Source organism: Scyliorhinus canicula, chromosome 9 (genome assembly GCF_902713615.1).
Source record: "Scyliorhinus canicula chromosome 9, sScyCan1.1, whole genome shotgun sequence".
NCBI lineage: Eukaryota > Metazoa > Chordata > Chondrichthyes > Carcharhiniformes > Scyliorhinidae > Scyliorhinus > Scyliorhinus canicula.
In genome coordinates, this window is record NC_052154.1 from 106788167 (window position 1) to 106816043 (window position 27877).

The 27877-nt window shown below is 48.9% G+C and overlaps 1 protein-coding gene across 1 annotated transcript in view; it reads right to left on the reverse strand.

The window, feature by feature from the left end:
- LOC119971594 (astacin-like metalloendopeptidase) overlaps positions 1-27877 on the reverse strand; it is a 639042-nt gene that overhangs the window by 362761 nt on the left and 248404 nt on the right. The window contains exon 6 of the mRNA XM_038807373.1: positions 16831-16951. Within this exon, the coding sequence (XP_038663301.1) occupies positions 16831-16951 (121 nt within the window). The remainder of the gene's footprint in view (positions 1-16830; positions 16952-27877) is intronic.

The following is a 27877-nucleotide window of genomic DNA, read 5'->3' on the forward strand; positions in this document are numbered from 1 at the left end:
AATCTACTCTGTCCTATGGGTCAAAAACATTGACCTAATTTTCCTTAAGCAACACATACCTTAAAATTTCTAAGGGACCATTTAAAATTCCATTAAAAGAAAGGGGAACCTCTAACTGTCACTAACTAGACGACACTCATGCTGCTATTTAACAATCAAAGAACATATCTTACAATACAAAAAAATCTGATAGCAGCATCACATTTCAGAGAAGTAACTTTATTAACAAAAACAACCGTGGAATTTATTAAAGAGAAAGGTTCAGAAAGAGTGGGGGCTTTGCTGGAGTCTGAGGAAAGGGGCTCTAAGTGTATATACTGGAGGGCGGGAGGCTCTCCACCTCAATTTTCGCAATCTGATTGTCTGGATGGCGCAGCACAATATGGCTATCACTAGTAAGGCTTCCATTGAGTATGACAGGAAATACCACTTAACGAGATTGTCACACCATGTGGGGGTATCGGTGGCTGGGTCTATGTTTGGTATAGTGTCCAAGCTGAGGGTGTTGTGTTGGGTATTCGTGTTCGGGGCCTGTGTGGTGAGGGAGGTGGGGGTAGGTAACGCGCGCAACTGTACTGTTCCAGTGGCGATCATGATGCCAATCGTCAGGGTCGTCTTCATCTTGTTCGGGTTTTCCTTCACCGTTGAGTATCTTCGTATCTTCCTAGGGGAACAGGCATAGTGCCTGGTTGTAATCTTGTTGTTCTCTGTCCTCTGCAAACTTGCTTTTCCAACAAAGTATTTCTGACATGTAAATAGTACGTGGGGGATAGCAACCGGTGGGTTGCCGGAAAGGGCAAAAGTTGTGGCAAAAAGCATTCTTTAAACCACAGGGAAGACAAAGAACATCAAAAGAGTTTTGAAAACAATTATCCAAATGGGGTGGTGCGTATGATCCGCGGCGGAGCAAGAATGGGTGGAATCCCCGGGTAGGGCGGTGATCAGTGCCGTTGCTCCACTACCCGAGCTTGGCTGACCAAATGTACAGGGGGTCCCCAGGCAGGGCAGGGATAAGTGCCGTTACTCCACTACCTGATTGACCTTTCAAGAGCGGTAAGAATTTGTAAATATATGGGCTCCAGACAAACTTGTTTCTTTAAATGCCATGTGGCGTCGGAAGAGTAGTTATGACTGTATCAAGAAAGCATCCGTGAGGATGACACACAAAATCGTACAAGAGAGAATGAACAACTAAACATAAAAGCGGGCAGGTTCCATCAGAGTATAGGACCATCGTAAATCTAAAAATCGGTTCCTGACTCTCATCATCTGGACATCTCAAGGTTCCATTCCAAAAAGATTTTCAAAGGGGTTACCATGGTGGGAATCAGGCTTGGAGTTGTCACCATCCCCCGGGCGTCAAACTCGTTCATGGAGTTTGCGTGCTAACGCGACGTGTGCTGATGTGAGGTCCATTCCTTGTCAGACAACAGGAATTATCACGGTGCCAGTGTTTCATGTTCCATAGGAGGTTGCAAGGGGGCTGTTGCTATCGTCGGGTGGCAGGTCAGGTTCCGGTGTGGGCAAATAAATTGTTTCAAAGAGTCTGAGCGTATCTGGGTCGAGGTCTGGACCTTTGTTCGGGTCTCTCAGGGGCTTCAGTTGTGCTGTCATTGTCGCTGTCGCTAGCAGCCGAATCAAGCATCAGGGTGAAATTCGATTCTGGGGGCGTGGTCAAGGTCATGTCTGTGGACGTGCTGCTGCTGCTGGGGGAGGGGGAACTTGGGTTGTCATGGGCAGGTCCTCATTGTCTGCCATCGCCAATGAGAAGTAGTGCGAGTGGCTGCACTGCATTCCATAAACCTTCAGCTGATTTACATGGAACCATCCTGATTTTCCATTCAGATATGTGATTTTATAAACTGAGGGGCGTATTTTGTCCGAGATTGAATAGGGTCCTGCAAATTTAGGGGAGAGAAATGAGCTGGGGTTGTATAAGGTGATCATTACTTGCTGTCTGACTGTATACTCTGTCGGGTGTACTGTTTTATCAAAGCAGGCCTTACTCTGCTTTTGTTTAGCGCCTAGTCAAACAGCTGCAGTGAGCTGTGCTGCTTTAATATTGTCTTACCATGTGCTGGACTGCTTTCTCATGGGTCAGGGCGGTGACTGTGGGGCTGGCCAAATCAAGTCCGAACAAGTATTCGGTACCCTTCATGGGTCGTCCAGTCATGAAGGTGTGGGGGGTATATCCTGTTGAGCTCGACACTGTGTTCCTAATAAACATCAGTGCGAATGGAAACATTGTGTCCCATGTTGTGTTGTGCTGCTGCACCATTTTTCTAAGTGTGGCCTTTAGTGTCCGATTCATGCACTCCGCAATGCCGCTGGACTGCGGGTGATAGACAACGTGGAATTTTTGCTCAAATATCGTCATCACATTTTTCATGACCCTGCCCATAAAGTGGGAACCTTGGTCCAACTCAATACTACGGGGGAGTCCCCATCTCGTAAAAAATTTCTCTGTTAAGATCTTTGCTGTGGCCTTGGCTGTATTTGTTCTCGAGGGGAATGCTTTGACCCATTTCGTAAATGTGTCCATAACCACTAACACATACTTGTATCCATTTCTGGAGGGGTGGAGGGGAACAATATAATCCAATTGAAGGTTTGTCCACGGGCCATTTACAGGGCGGGTGTGTTGTAGCTGGGCTTTTCTCGCATATCTATCGCGGTTGTTTTGAGCACAAATTAAGCAGTTTTCAACGTAATGGGATACGTCGGTTTTCAAATCAGGCCACCAGCAGAGGGGTCTGAGGTGGGCAAAGGTGGATTCAATCCCTTGGTGTCCATGTCCGTCATGGAACTTACAAATTACCTCATTCCTGTCCTGGGTGGGGACTAGATAAATTCCATCTTTTAAAATGATTCCCTCATGGACCATCAAAGAATTCCATAACTTTTCGTAGGGAGCTGGGAAATTTCCTTTTAAAATTTCCCTCAATGTCTCGTTTTCCTTTTGTGCCTGGGCTAAGTCTTGGATGTTGGTCTGTGAGACCTGAACTGTGTGTACTGGGGCACTCTCGGGGGGTTGCCAAAAGTGGCCATGTCGTGAACCTGCCTTCGCTAGGGACGTCAGCTTTCACATTCCCGGGTGGGGAGGAACGATGGTGCCTTCTTACTTTGACAATGCCATATTTCCTGCCTTTAGCTGTCTGAAGGATATGTTTGAGCAGTGGGGCTGAGGGTAGAGGTTTTCCGTCGGCGGAATAAATCCTCTCGATTCCCACAGGGGTAGGAATTCTGTTAGGCTTTTGCAGACGTACAAACTGTCCAAATATATGTCTGCAAGGCTCGGGAACAAATCTGAGTGCTGGACAATGTAAGCAATGGCTGCTAACTCGGCTGCCTGCGAACCTAAGTGGCCAGGCAACTTTAAAGCTATTTCTTCTAAAGCGCATCCCTGCACGTCCTCTCCATAAATACCACAGCCGGTTATCCTTTTTCCCTCAAGGACCGTGGAGGAGTCATCGACATAAATTCTCAGTGCTTTGTGGGCTGGGGTCTGATACCTGTCTTTCTTGGTGCCGACTTGGGAACAAAGGGGCCTATGCTGTGCTTGGGGGCTATGATCTCGCACTCATGTGGGGTTCCTGCATAGTGCAAATTATCAGCCAGAAACGTGTGCGGTTTTGTCCATTTTACAGTAATGTTGCATCCTTGTAGGAGTAGGTATCATCGCGCTACTTAGGTTTGGCTTACTGTGCCGTCTTTTAGTCTGCCGTCCAATGAAAGCTGTGGCGGGGACTTCCGGTGGCAGCTATGAGGGAGTAAGTCGCACATTTGGTGGCTCTCGCTCCGGCCTGACATTTAGACCTTTTCCCCCGACTTTTTTGAACTTTTGAGCGCTGGAGTGGAAAACAATAGCACTCTGGATCTGAATCCATACAGAGTTGTATGGACTTAAGGAGTAGAATGCTTCACAGCTCCAGGGTCCCAGGTTCGATTCCCGGCTGGGTCACTGTCTGTGTGGAGTCTGCACGTCCTCCCCCTGTGTGCGTGGGTTTCCTCCGGGTGCTCCGGTTTCCTCCCACAGTCCAAAGATGTGCGGGTTAGGTGGATTGGCCATGCTAAATTGCCCGTAGTGTCCTAATAGATAGATAGATAGATAGAGAAATACAGCACAGAACAGGCCCTTCGGCCCACGATGTTGCGCCGAACTTTTGTCCTAGGTTAATCATAGAATTTTGGACAATTTTTCATGGCCAATCCACCCAACCTGCACATCTTTGGACTGTGGGAGGAAACCGGAGTACCCGGAGGAAACCCACGCAGTCACGGGGAGGATGTGCAGACTCCACACAGACAGTGACCCAAGTCGAAATCGAACTTGGGACCCTGGAGCTGTGAAGCAATTGTGCTTTCCACAATGCTACCGTGCTGCCCTTAAGAAGTTAACCTACACTCCATTATTCTACCCTAATCCAAGTACCTATCCAATAGCCGCTTGAAGGTCCCTAACTTTTCCGACTCAACTACTACCACAGGCAGTGCATTCCATGCCCCCACTACTCTCTGGGTAAAGAACCTACCTCTGACATCCCCTCTATATCTTCCACCATTTATCTTAAATTTATGTCCCCTTGTAATGGTGTGTTCCACCCGGGGAAAACGTCTCTGACTGTCTACTCTATCTATTCCCCTGATCATCTTATAAACCTCTATCAAGTCGCCCCTCATCCTTCTCCGTTCTAATGAGAAAAGGCCTAGCACCCTCAACCTTTCCTCGTATGACCTACTCTCCATTCCAGGCAACATCCTGGTAAATCTCCTTTGCACCTTTTCCAAAGCTTCCACATCCTTCCTAAAATGAGGTGACCAGAACTGCACACAGTACTCCAAATGTGGCCTGACCAAGGTTTTGTACAGCTGCATCATCACCTCACGGCTCTTAAATTCAATCCCTCTGCTAATGAACGCTAGCACACCATAGGCCTTCTTCACAGCTCTATCCACTTGAGTGGCAACTTTCAAAGAACTATGAACATAGACCCCAAGATCTCTCTGCTCCTCCACATTGCCAAGAACCCTACCATTAACCCTGTATTCCGCATTCAGATTTGTCCTTCCAAAATGGACAACCTCACACTTGTCAGAGTTAAACTCCATCTGCCACTTCTCAGCCCAGCTCTGCATTCTATCTATGTCTCTTTGAAGCCGACAACAGCCCTCCTCACTATCCACAACTCCACCAATCTTCGTATCATCTGCAAATTTACTGACCCACCCTTCAACTCCCTCATCCAAGTCGTTAATGAAAATCACAAACAGCAGAGGACCCAGAACTGATCCCTGCGGTACGCCACTGATAACTGGGCTCCAGGCTGAATATTTGCCATCCACCACAACTCTCTGTCTTCTATCGGTTAGCCAGTTTGTTATCCAACTGGCCAAATTTCCCACTATCCCATGCCTCCTTACTTTCTGCATAAGCCTACCATGGGGAACCTTATCAAATGCCTTACTAAAATCCATGTACACTACATCCACTGCTTTACCTTCATCCACATGCTTGGTCACCTCCTCAAAGAATTCAATAAGACTTGTAAGGCAAGACCTACCCCTCACAAATCCGTGCTGACTATCCCTAATCAAGCAATGACTTTCCAGATGCTCAGAAATCCTATCCCTCAGTACCCTTTCCATTACTTTGCCTACCACCGAAGTAAGACTAACTGGCCTGTAATTCCCAGGGTTATCCCTATTCCCTTTTTTGAACAGGGGCACGACATTCGCCACTCTCCAATCCTCTGGTACAACCCCTGTTGACAGCGAGGACGAAAAGATCATTGCCAACGGCTCTGCAATTTCATTTCTTGCTTCCCATAGAATCCTTGGATATATCCCGTCAGGCCCGGGGGACTTGTCTATCCTCAAGTTTTTCAAAACGCGCAACACATCTTTCTTCCTGACAAGTATCTCCTCAAGCTTATCAGTCTGCTTCACGCTGTCCTCACGGGGGCCTCACGGTAGCATGGTGGTTAGCATCAATGCTTCACAGCTCCAGGGTCCCAGGTTCGATTCCCGGCTGGGTCACTGTCTGTGTGGAGTCTGCACGTCCTCCCCGTGTGTGCGTGGGTTTCCTCCGGGTGCTCCGGTTTCCTCCCACAGTCCAAAGATGTGCGGGTTAGGTGGATTGGCCATGCTAAATTGCCCGTAGTGTAAGGTTAATGGGGGGATTGTTGGGTTATGGGATTACGTGGGTTTAAGTAGGGTGATCATTGTTCGGCACAACATCGAGGGCCGAAGGGCCTGTTCTGTGCTGTACTGTTCTATGTTCTGTTCTATGTTCTATGTTCCTCTCCAACAATATGGCCCCTCTCGTTTGTAAATACTGAAGAAAAATACTTGTTCAAGACCTCTCCTATCTCTTCAGACTCAATACACAATCTCCCGCTACTGTCCTTAATCGGACCTACCCTCGCTCTAGTCATTCTCATATTTCTCACATATGTGTAAAAGGCCTTGGGGTTTTCCTTGATCCTACCCGCCAAAGATTTTTCATGCCCTCTCTTAGCTCTCCTAATCTCTTTCTTCAGTTCCCTCCTGGCTATCTTGTATCCCTCCAGCGCCCTGTCTGAACCTTGTTTCTTCAGCCTTACATAAGTCTCCTTCTTCCTCTTAACAAGACATTCAACCTGTCTTGTCAACCATGGTTCCCTCACTCGACCATCTCTTCCCTGCCTGACAGGGACATACATATCAAAGACACGCAGTACCTGTTCCTTGAACAAGTTCCACATTTCACTTGTGTCCTTCCCTGACAGCCTATGTTCCCAACTTCTGCACTTCAATTCTTGTCTGACAGCATTGTATTTACCCTTCCCCCAATTATAAACCTTGCCCTGTTGCTCGCACCTATCCCTCTCCATTACTAAAGTGAAAGTCACAGAATTGTGGTCACTACCTCCAAAATGCTCCCCCACTAACAAATCTATCACCTGCCCTGGTTCATTACCAAGTACTAAATCCAATATGGCCTCCCCTCTGGTCGGACAATCTACATACTGTGTTAGAAAAGCTTCCTGGACACACTGCACAAACACTACCCCATCCAAACTATTTGATCTAAAGAGTTTCCACTCAATGTTTGGGAAAAACATAAAAGTAAGGTTAAGGGGGGGGGGGTTGTTGGGTTACGGGTATAGGGTGGATACGTGGGTTTGAGTGGGGTGATCATGGCTCGGCACAACATTGAGGGCCGAAGGGCCTGTTCTGTGCTGTACTGTTCTATGTTCTATGTTCTAAGGGAGCGAAAACAGGTGAAGAAGGGGCTGAACAAAGGCGGTGTGGAAGTTCAAGCGGGGCGAAAGATGGCCGACGAACGGACCACAGAATGGTCGGTCCAGACAGCACTGGACAACATGCTGAAGGTCATGAAAGAGAGTTTTGCAGCGCTGAAGCGGGATAATCTGTAACGGCTTCAGAAAGCATTTGAGCGGCTGGACCAAAGGCTGGACACCCAAGATAAGAAGGTCCAGGCCCTGGAGAAGGTAGTGGGGGAGCAGGTTGATTTCCAAATGGTAGCGGGCGTGGAAATTAGAAAGTTGAAGGAGCAACAAACAAGGCTTATTGACAGGCTGGAGGACCTGGAAAATAGGTCTCGCCGGCAGAACCTAAGAACCATTGACCTCCCGGAGGGGGCCGAGGGAATGGATGCCAAGGCATATGCGGCAGACATGCTGCAGAAGCTGGTGGGGGATTATTTCTTCCTGCGTCCGTTGGAGCTGGACAGGGCAAACAGAGTGCAGGCAAGGCAGCCACAAGGGGCGGGCGATGGTGGTCAGGTTCCACAGGTTTGTGGACAAGGAGCAGGTTGTACAGTGGGCCAAGAACACAAAGAGCTGCACATGGAACAACAGTGTTCTGCGCATCTACCAAGAACTGAGCCAGGAGGTGGCCAGAATGAGGGCAGCATACAGACAAATTAAAGAGATCTGTACAAAAAGGTGAAGTTCGGGCTACTTTTCCCGGCATGTCTTTGGGTCATGTACCAGGAACAGCAACATTATTTTGAGGACCCCAAGGACGCGATGGACTTCGCAAAGGGACATGGACTGGTGCTGAACTGAGGACCCATGGACTGAAGTTAGAGTGTTTTAAGTGAAGTTTACATGTTTTCTTAGATTTCCCTTCTGTTTAGTTATTTGGCTCTGCACATCCTTTTAGTCACAATTCCGGGTGCTCTTCATTTGTTATTTGTGTCCTCTTGTGTATGGAAGTGTTGCTGGGAAACAACGGGAGTCAAAGTTATTCGGTGATGGGGGGCTTTATGGGTTCCTTTTGCTATTTTTCTTTTAATGTTCAGAGGGGGTAGTTGGTAGCGCCCACCTTTTTACACAACTTGAATTGCACTATTGTTGTGGTGGTTCTTTGTTCATTTATTTTCTTTTTTCCCCAGCTCGAACAGGGCTGATCTGGGGAAGTGGTGTTGAGGGGCAGGGGGAAGGGAGAGGGGGAACAATAGGTGGGAGACAGGTTGGCATCGGAGTGGAGAGCCATCAGGCAAGCTGGGTGAGCTAGTCAACGGGAGCGAGGTGGGGGGGGGGGGGGGGGTGCATACAGCCAGTATATGGCAGGGGTCGGGTTACAGGGGTTTGGTGCTAGGTGGGGGAGGGGTGGGAAGTTGATCTGCTGACGAGGGAGGGAGCAGACACAGATAACAGTGAAGAGGTCGGGGGAGGGAGCTGGCAGGAGGCACGCCAGGGGAGGCACGGCACATAGACTAGGGGTGGGCCCAAGAAGGGGGATGGTTGATCGGGGTGGGGGGGGGAGAGGAACAAGATGCCCTCCAACCAGGCTGATCACATGGAACGGTAGAGGGCTAAACGGGCCAGTCAAGAGAGCACGTGTGTTCGCGCATTTACGGGCTCTGAAGGCGGATGTAATTATGCTGCAGGAGACACATTTGAAAGTGGCAGACCAGATCAGATTAAGGAAGGGCTGGATTAGCCCGGTCTTCCATTCAGGGTTTGACACTAAGACCAGAGGCATTGCAATCATGATCAACAAACGGGTTCAATTCAAGGAGGACAGCACAGTTGCGGATGGGGGTGGCAGATTTCTCATGGTCTGTGGTAAGCTTGTGGGGGTGTGGGTAGTCCTAGTGAATGTATATGCTGGGGAAAATTCCCGACTTTGACTCGCACAAGCTGATTATGGGTGGAGACTTTAATACAGTCCTTGATCCTGACCTGGACCAGTGATGTTCCAAAACGGGCAGGGTCCCGGCAATGGCAAGGGAACTGAGAGGGTGTATGTAGCAAATGGGGGGGTGAACCCAAGGAGAGTCAGTCGGAATACGGGGAAGGAGTTCTCATTTTATTCACATGTTTACAAGGTTTATTCTTGAATCGACTTCTTTATTATGAGCAGGGATTTTCTGGAGGAGATGAAGGATACAGAACATTCGGCGATCACTATTTCGGACCATGCTTCACATTGGGTCGACCTGCAGTACTGCAAAGAAAGTTACCAGCGCCCACAATGGAGGTTAGAGGTGGGATTGTTGGAAGATGAGAGGGTGGGGAAATGCATGCAGAACTACCTGCAGGTCAACGACACAGGGGAAGTCTCAGCAGCGGTGCTTTGGGAGGCGCTGAAGGCGGTGGTGGGAGGGGAACTGATCTTAATTTGAGCCCTTCGGGACAGAACAGACAGGGTGGAGATGGACAGACTGGTTAAGGAGATTATACGGATGGACAGGGAATATGCGGAGTCCCCGAAGGCAGAGCTACTTAGGGAACGACGGAGACTGCAGGCGGAGTTTGGGGTGCTATCTACAGGTAAGGCCGTAGAGCAGCTTAGAAAGGAAAGGGGCGCAGTTTATGAACGTGGGGAGAAAGCCAGTAGAATGCTTGCACAGCAACTTAGGAAGAGGGAGGTGGCCAGGAAAATAGGAACGGTAGCTGACGGGGAAGGAAACCGGGTTGGAGACCTGGCAGGACTGAACAAGGTATTCAGGGACTTTTACAGCAAGCTTTATATCTCGGAACCTCCCACGGGGCCGAAGGGGATGAGGCACTTCTTCGATGAGCTGACCTTCCCAAAAGTGGGCAGGGGGTTAGTAGAGGGGTTGGGTGCCCCGATTGTCTTTTCATGAAAGCCAACATACCATTTCCCTTCTTTACTGCTTGCTGTACCTGTGCGCTTACTTTCATCGACTGATGCACAATGACACCAAGGTCTCCACATTATACTGCATCTGCCATGCATATGGCCACTCACTCAACCTGTCCAAATTCCATTGTGGCATCTCTGCATCCTCCTCACAGCTCACCCACCAACCTAACTTTGTATCATCTGTGACTCGAGATAATGGGCTGGGGTCTCCGTTTCAGTGGCTAAGACCCGGCTCATCGGAGAATTCGAAGGAGTTCTACGACGAAAGAATCAGCACCAAACCCTGACCCATTATGGGACTGGTGAGGGACTAGCAGCGGCACTGGGTGAAACTCCAGGCTCCCCCGTTGAAAACGGCCGGAGAATGGCCGGGTCCCTGGCCGTGCATGCGCATGGCTGACAACTTGCAGCGGTTGCAGCCTCTAACATGTCGCCGGCCTTGCATGGACCTAATCCGCCATCCATGACCCCAGAGGGCAACCCCTGCCCCCCCCCCCCCCCCCCCCCAGCCCCCCCAGCCCTTGCGGAAGCCAGCCCAGCCACCAGCACGGATCCCGGCAGAGTATGGCGGCGCTGGACACAGTGCACAGCCGCCACGCCTAGTTCCCGACCGCTGAGACCACATGTGTCCCGTTCCGTCAGGAACTTGGCCCATTAGGGGCAGTGTATCATGGGAGGGCCTGCTGATGACGTGCCAACACCGTTGCAATGGTGTGTGACGCGATGACGCCATTTCAGAGGGGCGGAGCATGGCTGACCACTGTCAAACTGGCGTCAGCCCCAATTTGGGCGTCGGAGTCCATTCTGCGCCCGATCGCCAATTACAATATCGGCGTCAGGCAATGGAGAATCCTGCCCAATCCATTTAGTTCCCTCGTCCAAATCAGTAATACATAATGTGAACAGTTGGGGTCCTAGCACAGATCCCTGCGATACCCCACTTGTCACTGCCTGCCAATCGAAAAAAGACCCATTTATTCCAAGATTGTGCTTCCTGTCTGCTAACCAGCTATCTATGCATCTCAAGACGCTACCTGCAATCCCATGCGTTTTAACTTTGCATTGTAATCTGCTCTGTGAGACCTTGACGAAAGCCTTCTGAAAATCTAAATAAACAACAACAATGTCACCCTCAATGTCAGTAGAACGAAGAAGCGAGTTGTCGTACACACCCCTGTCTGCATTAATGGTGTTGAAAAAATAAAATGAAAATCGCTTATTGTCACAAGTAGCCTTCAAATGAAGTTACTGTGAAAAGCCCCTAGTCGCCACATTCCGGCGCCTGTTCGGGGAGGCTGTTACGGGAACTGTTACGACTGAAGCACGGCTGACAGTACCTTGGGCTGTTTGCTAGATCCGGCATTGATTGCTAGTCTGAGTTCAATGATCAAATTCTCTGGTTGAGACCATTATCCACTGTCCAAAATTAGTCACAAATGTTTACGTTATAAATTTAGAGTACTCAATTATTTTCTTTCCCCAATTAAGGAGCAATTTAGCATGGCCTATCTACCGCATCATTTTGGGTTGTGGGGGTGAGACCCACGCAGACACGAGGAGAATGTGCAAACTCCATTTGGACAGTGACCCGTGGCCCGGATCGAACCCGGGTCCCCAGTGCCATGAGGCAACAGTGCTAACCACTATGCCACCGTGCCGCCCTATTACTCGCAATTGTTTTAGTTCTCTAATTTGGAGCATTTGGAAGAAAGTTAGCTGACTATCCGAGTACTTGGGTCTCTGAGACCCTCAATGGGCTGGTAATTTCGAAAATTTGCCTGGTTCTTGGCATATGTGAGAATGGGTTTTGCGACGTCTTTGTTTTTGTGCAGATGGAGATACCAATGGTTTTGAGAACTCGGTTAGTTCTCTGAGTCCACCACAATGTAAGATATACAGAGGTTCCAGAAGTTATAGAGGTTCTAGTACATAATAAATAACACTGGAGGGGATTAAATTTGTGTATTTCCCTGAGATGAATGAAATGAAATGAAAATCGCTTATTGTCACGAGTAGGCTTCAAATGAAGTTACTGTGAAAAGCCCCTAGTCGCCACATTCCGGCGCCTGTTCGGGGAGGCTGTTACGGGAATCGAACCGTGCTGCTGGCCTGCCTTGGTCTGCTTTCAAAGCCAACGATTTAGCCCTGTGCTAAACAGCCCACAGAGGTGGAGATGGTTCAAATTCCTAGGTGTACACATCACCACCAATCTGTCCTGGTTTACCCACATCTGCGTTATGACCAGAAAAGCACCACAGCGGCTCTACTTCCTCAGAAAACTAAGGAAATTCGGCATGTCCACATTGACTCTTACCAATTTTTACAGATGTACTATAGAAAGCACCATATTTAGTTGCATCATAGCTTGGTATGGCAACTGCTCAGCCCAAGACAGTAAGGAACTGCAGAGTCGTGAACACAGCCCAATCCATGATGTGAACCCGCCTCCCATCTTTGACTCTGTCTACACCTTCTGCTACCTTGGGAAAGCGGGCAGCACAATCAAAGACCCCTCCTACCTGGCTTACTCACTCTTCCAACTTCTTCCATCGGGCAGGAGATGCAAAAATCTGAGAACACACACTAATAGATTCAAAGACAGCTTCTTCCCTGCCATTACCAGACTCCTGAATTACCCTCTTCTGGACTGAACTGATCTATCTTGAAGTGTGTCTTTGAAGTGTGTCTACTTCAATGCCAGGAGTATACGAAATAAGGTAGGGGAATTGGCAGCATGGGTTAGTACCTGGGACTTTCGATGTTGTGGCCATTTCAGAGACATGGATAGAGCAGGGACAGGAATGGTTGTTGCAGGTTCCGTGGTTTAGGTGTTTTAGTAAGCTCATAGAAGGGGACAAAAGAGGGGGCGGTGTGGCGCTGCTAGTCAAGGACAGTATTACGGTGGCGGAAAGGATGCCAGATGGGGACTCTTCTTCCCAGGTAGTATGGGCTGAGGTTAGAAACAGGAAAGGAGAGGTCACCCTGTTGGGCGTTTTCTATAGGCCACCTAATAGTTCTAGGGATGTAGAGGAAAGGATGGCGAAGATGATTCTGGAAAAGAGCGAAAGTAACAGGGTAGTTGTTATGGGAGACTTTAACTTTCCAAATATTGACTGGAAAAGATATAGTTCGAGTACATTAGATGGGTTGTTCTTTGTACAATGGGTGCAGGAGGGTTTCCTGACACAATATGTTGACAGGCCAACAAGAGGCGAGGCCACATTGGATTTGGTTTTGGGTAATGAACCAGGCCAGGTGTTAGATCTGGAGGTAGGTGAGCACTTTGGAGACAGTGACCACAATTCGGTGACCTTTACGTTAGTGATGGAAAGGGATAAGTATACCCCGCAGGGCAAGAGTTATAGCTGGGGGAAGGGCAATTATGATGCCATTAGACATGACTTAGGATGTGTAGGTTGGAGAAGTAGGCTGCAAGGGTTGGGCACACTGGATATGTGGAGCTTGTTCAAGGAACAGCTATTGCGTGTTCTTGATAAGTACGTACCAGTCAGGCAGGGAGGAAGGGGTCGAGCGAGGGAACCGTGGGTTACCAAAGAAGTGGAATCTCTTGTTAAGAGGAAGAAGGAGGCCTATGTGAAGATGAGGCATGAAGTTTCAGTTGGGGCGCTTGATAGTTACAAGGAAGCGAGGAAAGATCTAAAGAGAGAGCTCAGACGAGCAAGGAGGGGGCATGAAAAGTCTTTGGCAGGTAGGATCGAGGAAAACCCAAAAGCTTTCTATAGGTATGTCAGGAATAAAAGAATGACTAGGGTAAGAGTAGGGCCAGTCAAGGACAGTGGTGGGAAGTTGTGTGTGGAGGCTGAGGAGATAAGCAGGATACTAAATGAATACTTTTCGTCAGTATTCACTCAGGAAAAAGATACCTGAACAGGTAGACGAGGGTAGAGCAGTTGACGTGGTGTATATGGATTTCAGTAAAGCGTTTGATAAGGTTCCCCACGGTCGGCTATTGCAGAAAATACGGAGGCTGGGGATTGAGGGTGATTTAGAGATGTGGATCAGAAATTGGCTAGTTGAAAGAAGACAGAGGGTGGTAGTTGATGGGAAATGTTCAGACTGGAGTTCAGTTATGAGTGGCGTACCACAAGGATCTGTTTTAGGGCCGTTGCTGTTTGTCATTTTTATAAATGATCTGGAGAAGGGCGCAGAAGGTTGGGTGAGTAAATTTGCAGACGACACTAAAGTCGGTGGAGTTGTAGACAGTGCGGAAGGATGTTGCAGGTTACAGAGGGACATAGATAAGCTGCAGAGCTGGGCTGAGAGGTGGCAAATGGAGTTTAATGTAGAGAAGTGTGAGGTGATTCACTTTGGAAAGAATAACAGGAATGCGGAATATTTGGCTAATGGTAAAATTCTTGGCAGTGTGGATGAGCAGAGGGATCTCGGTGTCCATGTACATAAGATCCCTGAAAGTTGCCACCCAGGTTGATAGGGTTGTGAAGAAGGCCTATGGTGTGTTGGCCTTTATTGGTAGAGGGATTGAGTTCCGGAGCCATGAGGTCATGTTGCAGCTGTACAAAACTCTGGTACGGCCGCATTTGGAGTATTGCATACAGTTCTGGTCGCCTCATTATAGGAAGGACGTGGAAGCTTTGGAACGGGTGCAGAGGAGATTTACCAGGATGTTGCCTGGTATGGAGGGAAAATCTTATAAGGAAAGGCTGATAGACTTGAGGTTGTTTTCGTTAGAGAGAAGAAGGTTAAGAGGTGACTTAATAGAGGCATACAAAATGATCAGAGGGTTAGATAGGGTGGACAGTGAGAGCCTTCTCCCGCGGATGGAGGTGGCTAGCACGAGAGGACATAGCCTTAAATTGAGGGGTAATAGATATAGGACAGAGGTCAGAGGTAGGTTTTTTATGCAAAGAGTGGTGAGGCCGTGGAATGCCCTACCTGCAACTGTAGTGAACTCGCCAACATTGAGGGCATTTAAAAGTTTATTGGATAAGCATATGGATCTTAATGGCATAGTGTAGGTTAGATGACCTTTAGTTTTTGACTTCCCATGTCGGTGCAACATCGTGGGCCGAAGGGCCTGTACTGCGCTGTATCGTTCTATGTTCTATGTTCTATCTGTGCATCTTCTCTACTGTTGTATCACTATACTCAGGATTCTTCATCTGATATATATGTCTATATATTTACATTGTGTATTTATCATTTATCCTAAGTTTTTTAATGCATAGAATGATCTGCCTGGACTGTATGCTGAACAATACTTTTTGCTGTACCTCAGTACATGTGACAATAAATCTAAATCTACCCTGGGATGAAGATTATCAGGCCCTGGAGATTTGCCCGCCTTCAATTCTATTAATTTCCCCAAAACAAATTTACTAATACAAATTTCCTTCAGCTCCTCTGAAACTTGTGTTTGGCAGAACTTCTGGTACATTATTCATGTCTTATGAATAAAGTGCGAATTTGGTTCCCCAGCCATTTCTAGTTCCCCATTATGAATTCCCCCGTTTATGACAATAACAGGCCTACATTAGTTTTTATAAATCTTTTTCTCTTTACATACCTATAGAAACTTTTTATTGGTAAGTTTTTATGTACACGCTAGTTTGCTTTTGTGTTGTATTTTCCCTTCATAATCAATCCCTTGGTCCGCCTTTGTTGAATTTTAAACTGTTCCCAATCCTCAGGTCTATAGCTTTTTCTTGATAATTTATATGCCTCTTCTTTGAATCTAATACTACCTCTAATTTCCCTTGTAAGCCATGGTTTGGCCACAGTTCCCTTTCTACTCTTGTACCAAATAGGAATGAACAACTTTTTGTTCCTTGAATGCCTGCCATTGCCTGTCCACTGGCCTTCCTTTCAGTAATGTTTCCCAGTCCATCATAGACAGCTCATGCCACAGACCATAATAGTTACCTTTATTAAGGTTCAGGAAACTGGTCTGAGAATCAACTACCTCACTATCCACCTTGATAAAGAATTCTATCATATTATGATCACTCATCCCCAAGGATTCTCTCACAACTAGATTGCCAAATAATCCTTCCTCATTGCACAACATCCAGTCTAAGATAGCCTGTTCCCTTCTTGGTTTCTCAACATATTGGTCCAGAAAATCATCCCATAAACATTCCTGAAACTCCTACTTTATTGCACTATGACTAATTTGCCTTACCCACTCTCAATGCAGATTAAAGTTACCCATAATCACAGATGTTCTATTATCACATGAATCTCTGATTTCCTGCTAACGCTATTCCCAATATTACCACTGCAGTTTGTTGGTCTGTAGACCACTCCGACGAATGTTTTTGCCCCTTGGTATTTGTTGACTTGACCCAGACATTTTTCACATCATCTGTGCTCACATCTTTCCCCAATATTGTGTCTTGCAATCATTGGTCATTTAGTTTGGATTCCCTCTGTTATATCCCTTTCACAGTCTCATTAATTTGCATTTGTCCATGTTAAATGATAATGTCACTAATCCATTCATCCTTCCATTTTATCCACATGGCTTGCTATTTGATATGTGTGTTCCCTGTTGAAAGAAGGCACTGATGCACTGGGTATCTGAAATAAATTCTCTTTGTGCAGTTTTATTTTCCCGTGATGTATATGAGTTCTGCCTTCTGGCTGACAACAGGAACACTTCTACCATTTTAAATTCTCAGAAGCATATGCATTAACATGTTCTGTACACATCTGTATATTTTCTCTTACCCAGATTTGGAATAAACTGATATATAGGCACGTTCACGGCCCCGTTTATAATAAAACTTTATGCATGTTACAGAATTAATCTCATCCAAAGCTCTTTTTATTAGTTTTCTGTGTTCTGCAGCTGCAATTAAAGAACAAAACAAACAAATAGAGTGTGTTTATATCAACAACATGACTAAGTATGACAGACATATTATTTAAAATCTAAAAGATAATTTCCAAAAATGAAACTGAAGAAATTAGAATAACGTGTGTGAAAAAATAAATATCCTTTGTTTGAATGGCCACAATGGACAAAGCTACCCAGCTTTATTAACCTCTCTCCCAGTTTCCCATTACTACTTTCAGAACTAACCTTCTCACCTGACTGGCCTCGGTGCAACAACCCCACTTATCTGCTTCACAGGCTTTCATCGTTATTCCTGCTTGGGACAGGCTGCTGCCCTAGAAGTGGCTACTGCACACAGTGATGCTGCTTAGGCTGAAGACTTGCTGACATTCTGATAGGCTGCCAGCTAAGAGGCAGGACATCATGCCCTGTGAGGTAGCATGTGGGGAGGAAGCTTTGACCCTGCCTAACCATGTAAAATAGTGTCTTGGCTTCCACAACTGCGATAGGTGTCACCTCTGATTTTAGCTTGTGGTCAGGGCCACTGCCTCCATGTTAAATCTCAGCCAAAAAGAATGATTACAACTGCTTCTACAAAACAGGATAAACCTGCATGAAGCGAGACAATATCAGTGCTGTTTATGGCACTTGAAAAGCTTATAATGCAGGCAAAACCTACTGTTCCTTCATTCTACTTTGCTCTGTCCATGGATGAAGTAAGGTACACTTGTCTATTGGTGCAGCAAGCCTCAATGATCACCCTGATACAACAGTGCACAACATACTGAAATATTTCACTGATGTTATCTCTTGCAGCATAGAACATTCCCCATGGTGTAAAAGTTTTAGCCACAATAACTTCCAACAGCTACAGACATTACTGCCCAGAACATTATCTAAGGCAACAGTTGTGGCCACAGAAGCTGATTAACTTCCACAGGAAAGTTGAGGGAGTGACCCGCTTTGCATCAGATACCTTCTCCCAACAGCACCTTCTCTCTTTCATAAAAACATAGAATATAGGAGCAAGAGTAGGCCCTTCAAGCCTGCTGTTTCACATAATTTAACCACTCTCTTTAATGCTCCACTTCACAAAAGAGACAAAAGCAGACTTGAACCAGCAAATAAATGCTCCCAGAACCCAGTATTCAGTTGCGAAATGGAGGAAATTGCCAAAAATAAGCTTAGAATGTAAAAAGCGGCACACAGATAAGCCAGCAATTGATGACAACATACCAGACGCCAGTGTAATTCTCCGTTTCAGAAACTAAGTGTTTGACACCGGGACTGTATCGATGGTGTTCTACGACAGCAAAATTTGCGCCGTTCCTGTCATAATATGCACACATGTAAATATGTAAATATGGTCACATACTTTGTATATAGTCAGGCTCCTACGCACACACACACACACTCACTATTTATTGACCTACACACATTTTTTAAAAGTGAAAAAAAAACAGGGGGATATGTCATAATACACACAGGTATATGATGGTACAAAGACAGGCAGTGATTGACACACAGGATGGCCAATGAACACACAGAACACAGCAGCCAATCACCAGACAGGATACGAACACTATAAAACCAGAGGGCACTAGTTTTCCCGTGCTCTCTGGATCCAGCCTCTGAGACAGTCAGAGCCCATGAGAAACAACTAGAACTTTCACCATGTGCTAGTAAGATAGTCTGGTCAGGTTAGCCTCAGGTCTCCAGTCAAGGCAGCATAGTGTCAACCCACAGTTAAAGTATGTATGATAGTTAAGAGTTCAATAAAATAGAGTTGCATTTCTTTAAGTGTTGGAAGCCTGTCTCTCTCACTGGTGCAGTAAACACAGTCCTCGCAGACCCAGCTTACCCAATACATCCTGGTACCAATGAGTCATGCTTCAGTTTGACGGACCTCCCTTCAGATAGTCTGCCTTTGACCAGCGATTAGTCATCCGGTAACATGGACAGCTTCCGCCCTCCCCCGCCGCTACGCATCGCCGGCAACCACGGTGCAAACTGGAAGATTTTTAAGCAAAAGTTCCAGTTGAAGCCACCGACCTCGAAGTTGCATAGGATGCCAGGAAGATTGCTCTCTTCCTCTCTGCAGCCGGGGACCACGTTATCCACATCTTTAACTCCCTCACCTTTGCTCAAGGCGAGGACAAGACAAAGTTTAAAACAGTTCTGCTGAAGTTCGACAGCCACTGTGACATCAAAGTCAACGAGAGCTTTCAATGCTATGTGTTCCAGCAGAGGCTTCAGGGTAAGGATGAACCTTTTCAGTCCTTCTTAACCCATCTCTGTATCCTCGCGCAGTCCTGCAACTACGGTTCCACTTCCGACTCCATTATCCACGACCAGATCGTTTTCGGGGTCCACTCTGATCCCCTTCGCCAGCAGCTCCTTGAAGTTAAGCAGATCACCCTTACCATCGCCATCGAGACCTGCGTCCTACACGAGCATGCTAATAACCAGTACTCCCATATCTAGGCGGCAGAGACGGCTCGGCAAGGCCCTCACGATGCGGAGCGGATGCAGGCCGTAAAACAGATCCAGGGCCTGAGTATGGATGAGGATGGCCATTTTGCACGTTTTTCCCGGGTTTCTGCGCATGCGTGCCACGACCAAGGGGACGGCAAGGCGGCGACCGAACTGTGCAGGTGCGCACATCGTTCGACCGCACCACGCATGCACGGTGGCACACAGAGCGTCCTGACGTCGGCGCAATGATGTGCAACAACTGTGGCTCCGCCCATTTAAAGCGGCAATGTCCCGTGAAATCTCGACTCTGTCTCCAGTGTGGCAAGCTTGGCCACTACGCAGCCCTGTGCAGATCTGCTCAACTGCCCGACACACAGCGATCCCAGCCGCAGCGCAGGAACGTCCGGTCAGTACAGCAACCCGTTGTAGACTCCGACTCTGACATGGTTCCAGATCCCGACACCGAGGGCCTCACATCCCCATTCTGGATGGGCATCATCCCCAAGCATACGATGCTTTCAGCCAAAAAGCTAAAACAACTCCTAGTGATGAGCATTGATCCGGACGACGAGTGGTGTGACACCCTTACGGTCAACAAGGTTCGCATACGCTTTTGAGGCTGGACACCGGCACTTCAGCGAACCTCATTTCAAAGTCCAACCTTGATACCATCCGCATCAAGCCAAGCATTCTTCCACTGGCTTGCCAGCTCCTCTACAATGGCAATGCCATTGCTGCCAGTGGCTCATGCCAGCTTGTGGTATCCCTTCACTCTTCAAAAGCAACCCTGCGTTTTGTAATTGCAGGAACCAACAGTGCTTCCTTGCTCGGTGCTCAGGCCTGCAAAATGCTGAATCTTGTGCAGCGGGTTCACACCATGTCATCCGCTGAGGCAACGGCCTCGCCAGATGTCAACTTCCAAACCCAATTAGATGACATCATAGCACAATACCACAGCATCTTCGAAGGTATGGGCACACTCCCCTACTGGTACAAGATACTACTGAAGCCGAGTGCCACACCTGTGGTTCATGCACAGTGTCGGGTGCCGGCACCCCTTAAGGACCGCCTCAAGCAGCAGCTCCAAGACCTCCAGGACCAGGTTGTAATTTCTAAAGTCACGGAACCCACGGACTGGGTTAGCTCCATGGTTTGTGTCAAAAGACCGTCAGGGGAACTTCGCATTTGTATCGACCCCAAAGATTTGAACCGTAACATCATGAGAGAACATTACCCTATACCTAAACGAGAAGAGCTCACCAGCTAAATGGCTCACGCCAAGCTTTTCACGAAACTGGATGCTTCCAAGGGGTTTTGGCAAATGCAGCTGGATGCGTCCAGTAGAAAGCTGTGTACATTTAACACCCCGTTCGGTCGTTACTGTTACAACCGGATGCCCTTTGGCATCATCTCAGCCTCGGAGGTGTTCCACTGAATAATGGAGCAAATGATGGAGGGCATCGAAGTGGTGCGAGTGTATGTCGATGATATCATTGTCTGGTCCACCACTCCTCAGTAGCACATCGATCGCCTCAAACGAGTGTTCCATAGGATCCTCGAGCATGGCCTCCGACTCAATAGAGCCAAATGCTCGTTCGGTCAAGCAGAAATAAAGTTCCTGGACGACCATATTTCACAGTTCGGTGTGCAGCCAGATGCAGACAAGGTGTCGGCTATCAACGCCATGAAGACCCCGGAGGACAAGAAGGCGGTCCTCCGTTTCCTAGGGATGGTCAACTTCCTTGGGAAGTTTATCCCCAACCTTGCATCACACACCACATCTCTCCGCTATCTTGTTAAAAATACCACCGAATTCCAGTGGCTCCCCGCTCATGAGCGAGAGTGGCGTGAGCTCAGGGCGAAACTCACCAAGGCCCCGGTACGGCGTTTTTCGACCCCGCCAAGGAGACGAAGATCTCCACCGACGTGAGCCAGGCTGGCATTGGGGAAGTACTCCTCCAGCGGGACGAATCCTCCTCCTGGGCCCCAGTCATATATGCCTCTAGAGCCATGACACCTACTGAGCAACGATACGCTCAGATTGAAAAAGAGCATCATCCAGAAAGACCTCAATGATATGACACCACGGCTACAACGTATCTACCACAAACTCCACCGCTACGATTTTGACCTGGTCTGCACCCCAGGCAAGGAGCTCATTGTGGCCGACGCACTCTCTAGATCCATCACCACGCCATGTGAGCAGTCGGACTTTGTCTGCCAGAGAGATGCTCAGGTGAAGTTTTGTGCATCCAACTTTCCGGCCACTGATGAAAGGGTCGTGCAGGTTCGTCAGGTGAAGGCCAGGGATCCTTTACTCCAGCGGGGCATGCGCCATCTCACGGATGGTTGGCAAAAGGGGCAGTGCCCACAGTTCTATAATGTAATGGACGATCTAGTGGTAGTGGACGGCATACTGATGAACCTGGACAGGATAGTAATCCCACAGAGCATGCGAGAGCTAGTCCTCGGCCAAATCCACGAGGGTCACCTGGGAGTCGAAAAGTGTCGCCATCGGGCCCGAGAGGCAATATATTGGCCAGGCATCAGTCAGGATATGGCCAACACAGTCCTCAATTGCCCAACGTGCCAAAGGTTCCAGCCGGCTCAGCCGAAGGAGACTCTGCAGTCTCATGAACTGGTGTCCTCCCCATGGTCCAAAGTTGGTATTGATCTCTTTCATGCATAGGGCCGAGACTATGTCCACCTCGTGGACTACTTTTCTAACTACCCCGAGGTTGTCAGACTGACTGACCTCACATCAGCAACAGTCATCAAGGCATGCAAAGGGACCTTTGGACCATGGCATTCATTTACAGTTATGACTGATAATGGTATCGTGCTTCGTCAGCCAGGAGTGGACGGATTTTGCCCGGCAGCACAATTTTACGCACGTCACTTTAAGACCCCACTACCTCCAGTCGAATGGGAAGGCTGAAAAGGGGTCCACATTGTTAAAAGACTGTTGTGCAAAGATGCGGACTCGGGTTCGGATTTTAACCTGGCGCTGTTAGCCTACAGGGCGACTCCTTTGTCCGCTGGCCTGTCTCCAGCACAGCTGCTAATGAACTGTACACTATGGACGACGGTGCCAGCTATCCACATCCCGGACTTTGACAATTATCCGGTCCTGCAGAGGATGCAACAGTCTTGGGCCCAATGCAAGTCGGCGTACGACGCCCACGCCACAGATTTCCCTGCTCTGGTCCCTGCTGACCGGGTTCGTGTTCAGCTGCCTGACGGTGGCTGGTCTGCCATAGCTGTGGTGGTTAAGCAAGTGGCCTCGAGGTCGTTCCTCGTTTGCATGCATGATGGCTCCTTTCTTCGGCATAATAGGCGGGCACTGCAGCTGCTTCCACATCCGTTACCTGAACGTGATGTCCCGCTTCGCATGCTGGTTCCTCAGGACGCGCCCTTCCTCGAGGCCACTGATCTGCCAGTTCTTTTACCGACCCCTACATTGGACGCAGTTCCGCCCGTTCCAGTGCAGGCGGCCCCTGACCCACCCTTGAGGCGGTTAAACAGAATTTGTTGCCCGCCACAGAGACTGAACTTATAGACTGAATGTTGCATTACTTTATGATCCGTATACACATCTGTACATATTGTTTCTTCCTAATTTGTTCTCTGCCCTCTATCTGCACGAGACACCGTCCCATGTAAATATGGTCACATACTTTGTATATAGTCAGGCTCCTACGCACACACACACACTCACTATTTATTGACCTACACACATTTTTTAAAAGTGAAAAAAAACCGGGGGGATATGTCATAATACACACAGGTATATGATGGTGCACAGACAGGCAGTGATTGACACACAGGATGACCAATGAACACACAGAACACAGGAGCCAATCACCAGACAGGACACAAACACTATAAAGCCAGAGGGCACTAGTTTTCCCGCTCTCTTGGGATCCAGCCTCTGAGACAGTCAGAGTCCATGAGAAACAACTAGAACTTACACCATGTGCTCGTAAGATAGTCTGGTCAGGTTAACCTCAGGTCTCCAGTCAACTCAGCATAGTGTCAACCCACAGTTAAAGTATGTATGATAGTTAAGAGTTCAATAAAATCGAGTTGCATTTCTTCAAATGTTGGAAGCCTGTCTCTCTCACTGCGGCAGTAAACGCAGTCCTCGCAGACCCAGCTCACCCAACACATCAGTTCCAAGAGCAATTCAGCAACCGTTAATTGGCTAGCATCGGCGTCACGTAGAACACAGCCGATTCCAATGAAAAACGGTGCCTGTTTTGCCTGAGTTGGGATTGACACTTGGAAGGCTAACAAATAGCAACAGCATATAAGCACTCCACTCCCCAAACCCACTCATCCTAGCCAACAAGGTGGCAGCAAGGAGAGCGGCACCACGGTTCACGGGTACTGAGACAGAGACACTGTTGGACGCTACGGAGGAGAGACAGGCCACCCCATGCCCCAGGTGGGGAGGTGGTTGCCAACTGCTACTGAGTGCCAGGCCTGGGCGTAGATGGGAGAGGCCGTGATCCCCGTGGGCAACACCGCCAGGACCGCCAGCAGTGCAGGAAGAAACTGCGTGACCTCCTCAGGGCGGCCAGGGTGCGTAGGCAGCATTGTGCCCCGGCACTCATCCCGACGGATGCACAAGTAACCCCACACATCGCCCGCCGCCCCGCACCTTGAGGGCAACCAAACCTCATCCCTGCAAACATGCCAGCATCCATACTGGCCGCTATGGCTGGGTGTCCTAGCCACGATGGCCATCAGCTATGCACCCCCTTTGTTGAATGCATCTGACTGTCCAACACTGCCTTTTCTGTCTCTCTGCCCCATTATAAGTTGGCCCACAACCTGGGACAGGGAGAAAACCGGAGGTGGACCATTAGACCTGTGGCCCCTCACCGCAGCTGAGCAGAGGGCACACAATCTAATTGGTGGGTTCAGGGAGAGGGCAGTCACCGAGGAGGAAGTCGGCATCGTGGGAGCAAATGAGAGCCCGTTGAGTTGCGGTTGCCCATGATATGTGTGTCACCACCCCCACATCCACCACCTCCACCACCATCTTTCTCACACCCCCCACCCTGCCCTTTACCACCCCACACACTGCCACCTCCACCACCACCCCAGCCTGCGGTCCAATGATGCATCTTGTCTTGTGTTTTTCAGAATCTCCTGGCGATGAGGCAGGCCCATTTGGTGTCCCACTCAACCGCAGTTCCAGGAGGAGACTAGCAAGAAGGAGGAGGAGGAATCGGAAATCGATGGGAGCCCTCCGATGCATCAGTCCGGGTAAGATACTGACATCCCATCGCATCTGTCTCCATCACCCCCCACCAAGCCAAGGCACTTGCCTCAGTTGGGCACTTTAGTAAAAAGGTTCCTAGGGCACTATCTGGTGCACTATGGTACAGCAGTTGGAGGGAGGATGGTCCGAGGGTGGTCTGAACCCAGTGACTAGCTGCTGTCCGGATGTGTTTCGGGCTTCCGTAAAGGTCGGTTCCATCTATAGTGGAGATGCAGTCACAGAACCAGGGACTGCATGAGGGGGTGTTGGTAATCATCCAGAACTTGCAGGTGCAGTTGGAGGAGTTGAACTGCCTACAGGAGTAGGAGGTGGTGCGGACCATGCGTGCCATCCAGGCCAACAACTCACAGCTGATGTCCACGGTGGAGGTCTTGCGGACAAAGGTTTAGGCCATAGATCAGGATGCCCAAGGCCTGGGGTACTCTGTGCTGAGGCCCTATCTTAGGCTCTATCACAGGAAGCCAAGTACCAAGGCCAGCTGGACATTGCAGCAGCGCTCGTGAGCATGGCCTACTCAGAGCAACTCATAACAGACAGCATCAGCTGCATTGCCCAGGTGCTGGCCGACATGCCTCATACCCAGAGTGAGGTGGTGCAGCCGCTGGCTGATGTGGCACAGACTCAGGAGGTGGTGGCACATTCGTAGGGTGTTGTGGTGCAGTTCCAGAGGGGGGGGGGGGGGGGGGGGGGGGGGGGGTGGTCCTGTACTTCATGAATACGAGCATCTGGTCCCTGTCAGGGCGGGCGTGGGTCTCCAGGATGGGCAGTGCCAGGTGGCAGGTGAGCCTCAGGAGATAAATCCATATTTAACTCCATCCCATGGAGTAGCCGATTGGGCACCAATAAGAAGGAGGAGGCGATAGGGCCCGTGCCGCTGGTTCCCGAAGACTACAGCACCTTGGACTGCCCCTCGTTCCTGGCACATCTGATTGGCAGTGGACAGAATATTTTTGTTTTTAAAGTATTTTTATTAAGGTTTTGCAGAATTTTTCATAATAAAACAGTAGTAACCATGATAACAAAACAAACTAGAGTGAACATTAACAGTGTAAAAAGAGAATATACAATAACAATTAAATAGATTTTACCCCACGAGACCCAGTCTTCCCACACCATCCTAATGAAGCACTCACCTTCCTGCATCCGTCCCCCCCACCCGCCCTACGGATTGCTGCTGCTGACATTTAAATTTTCCTCGAGAAAGTTGACGAGCGGCTTCCACCTCCGAGAGAACCCTAGTGTAGACCCTCTTCAGGCAAACTTTATTTTCTCGTGGCTGAGAAACCCAGTCATGTCAGTAACCCAAGTCTCTACACTCGGGGGCTTCGAGTCACTCCACATTAATAAAATCCGTCTCCGGGCTACGAGGGAGGCAAAGGCCAAGACGTCGGCCTCTTTCGCCCCCTGAACTCCTGGGTCTCCTAACACTCCAAAGATCGCTATCTCTGGACTCGGCACCACCCATGTGTTAAGCACCTTGGGCATTGTCCTCGCGAACCCTTGCCAGAACACTCTTAGCTCCGAGCATGCCCAAAACATGTGGACATGGTTTGCAGGGCTGCCCTTGCACCTCATACAACTGTCTTCTACCCCAAAAAACTTGCTCATTCTCGCTGCCGTCATGAGTGCCCGGTGGACCACCTTAAATTGAATTAGACTGAGCCTGGCACGGCAGTGGACAGAATATAGCGGTTTAACACCAACTGGGACACCTGAGCAGCAGCCGGACGCATCCAGGCCTGGTCGCTCCAGAAGACGGCTGCCAAAGGTGACCCAGGTCTTAGAGTGGAAATCGCAGCTGGCCATCCCAACCGCCTGGGGATTCACCTAGGCATAGCATTTGAGCCCATGAGGTTAGAAAGGTAGACACCAGTTAATTTGGCACGGGGCAGTACAGAGGGAAGCATTAAGCGCTAGGGCACAAAGCAGTGTCCCATTAAACACCAGTTCACAACGTTACAACCTGTCTCGATGGTCTGTCAGAAGGTTGTGAGGGATGGGCTTGTCTGGGCTGGCCACCGTGGGATGGGGGGGTGGGGGTGGGCAGTCATTACCGATGGGCTTTTCCCTGGGTTCCCGGTTCAGCCAGTACTCACCCCCATCCCTCTCCATTACCCATCCACCCCCAGCCCCCGCCTTTTCGACCAAAAGATTTCAGTGTGATGGAATGGCCAGTCCGCATTGAAGTACCACCCAGGCGGATGGTAGAAAGTGCCACCTTGGGCAGGAGTCTGACGTTTTCAAATGGTGCGTGCATCAGAGCTCATTGTTGTTATCATCCTAGGGTTCTCATCAACCCAGGGACCGCATCCAGTAGTGAGGCAGTAGGAATTACAGAGGGAAATAGAAGGGGGGGGGACGCAAGGTGGGTCTTCATGGAAGGGGCTGGCCGGCCGAGAGTGTGGGGGAGGGCTGTGGGGATGGGATGGCGGGTTTCCTCCTCCATTCCCAGCGGTGCCAGGTGTACCATGATCTGGCAGATATGACGCACGGTCAGCGTAATTTGAAGGTGGTTTGTGAAGGGGTTGTTGTCAAGTGACAGTTAAACCCAAAACACTTCCTCAGTGTTTCCCTCCCTACCCCCTCCTCTAACCAAAAAAAAACAACCGTGGTAGTCGGGCAGGTACGTTTATCTCTGTAAAAACTTACCTTGAAGGGTGACATCACAGCTAAGCAGTGACCTGATTGGCTGGTAAGGAAAGTGCTCCAATTAGCAGTAGCTGGGCGAAATTTAACTCTTCGTGTGTTGGTGAGTATTGTGATTGGTAAGTAAAATCTTTATTCCTTTCATTTATTAATTATTTGATATTATATTTGTAGTCAGTTAAGGTAAAGGGTAAAAATGGCAGGAGATCCCAGACCCGTGTTATGCTCCTCGTGCTCAATGTGGGAGTTCAGGGACGCAGCCGATGCCCCTGACTCCTTCATGTGCGGGAAGTGTGTCCAGCTGCAGCTCCTGTTAGACCGCATGACGGCTCTGGAGCTGCGGATGGACTCACTTTGGAGCATCCGCGATGCTGAGGAGGTCGTGGATAGCACGTTCAGTGAGTTGGCCACACCGCAGATTAGGATTGGTCAGGGAGACAGGGAATGGGTGACCAAAAGGCAGAGAAAGAGCAGGAAGGCAGTGCAGGTGTCCCCTGCGGTCATCTCCCTCCAAAACAGGTATACCA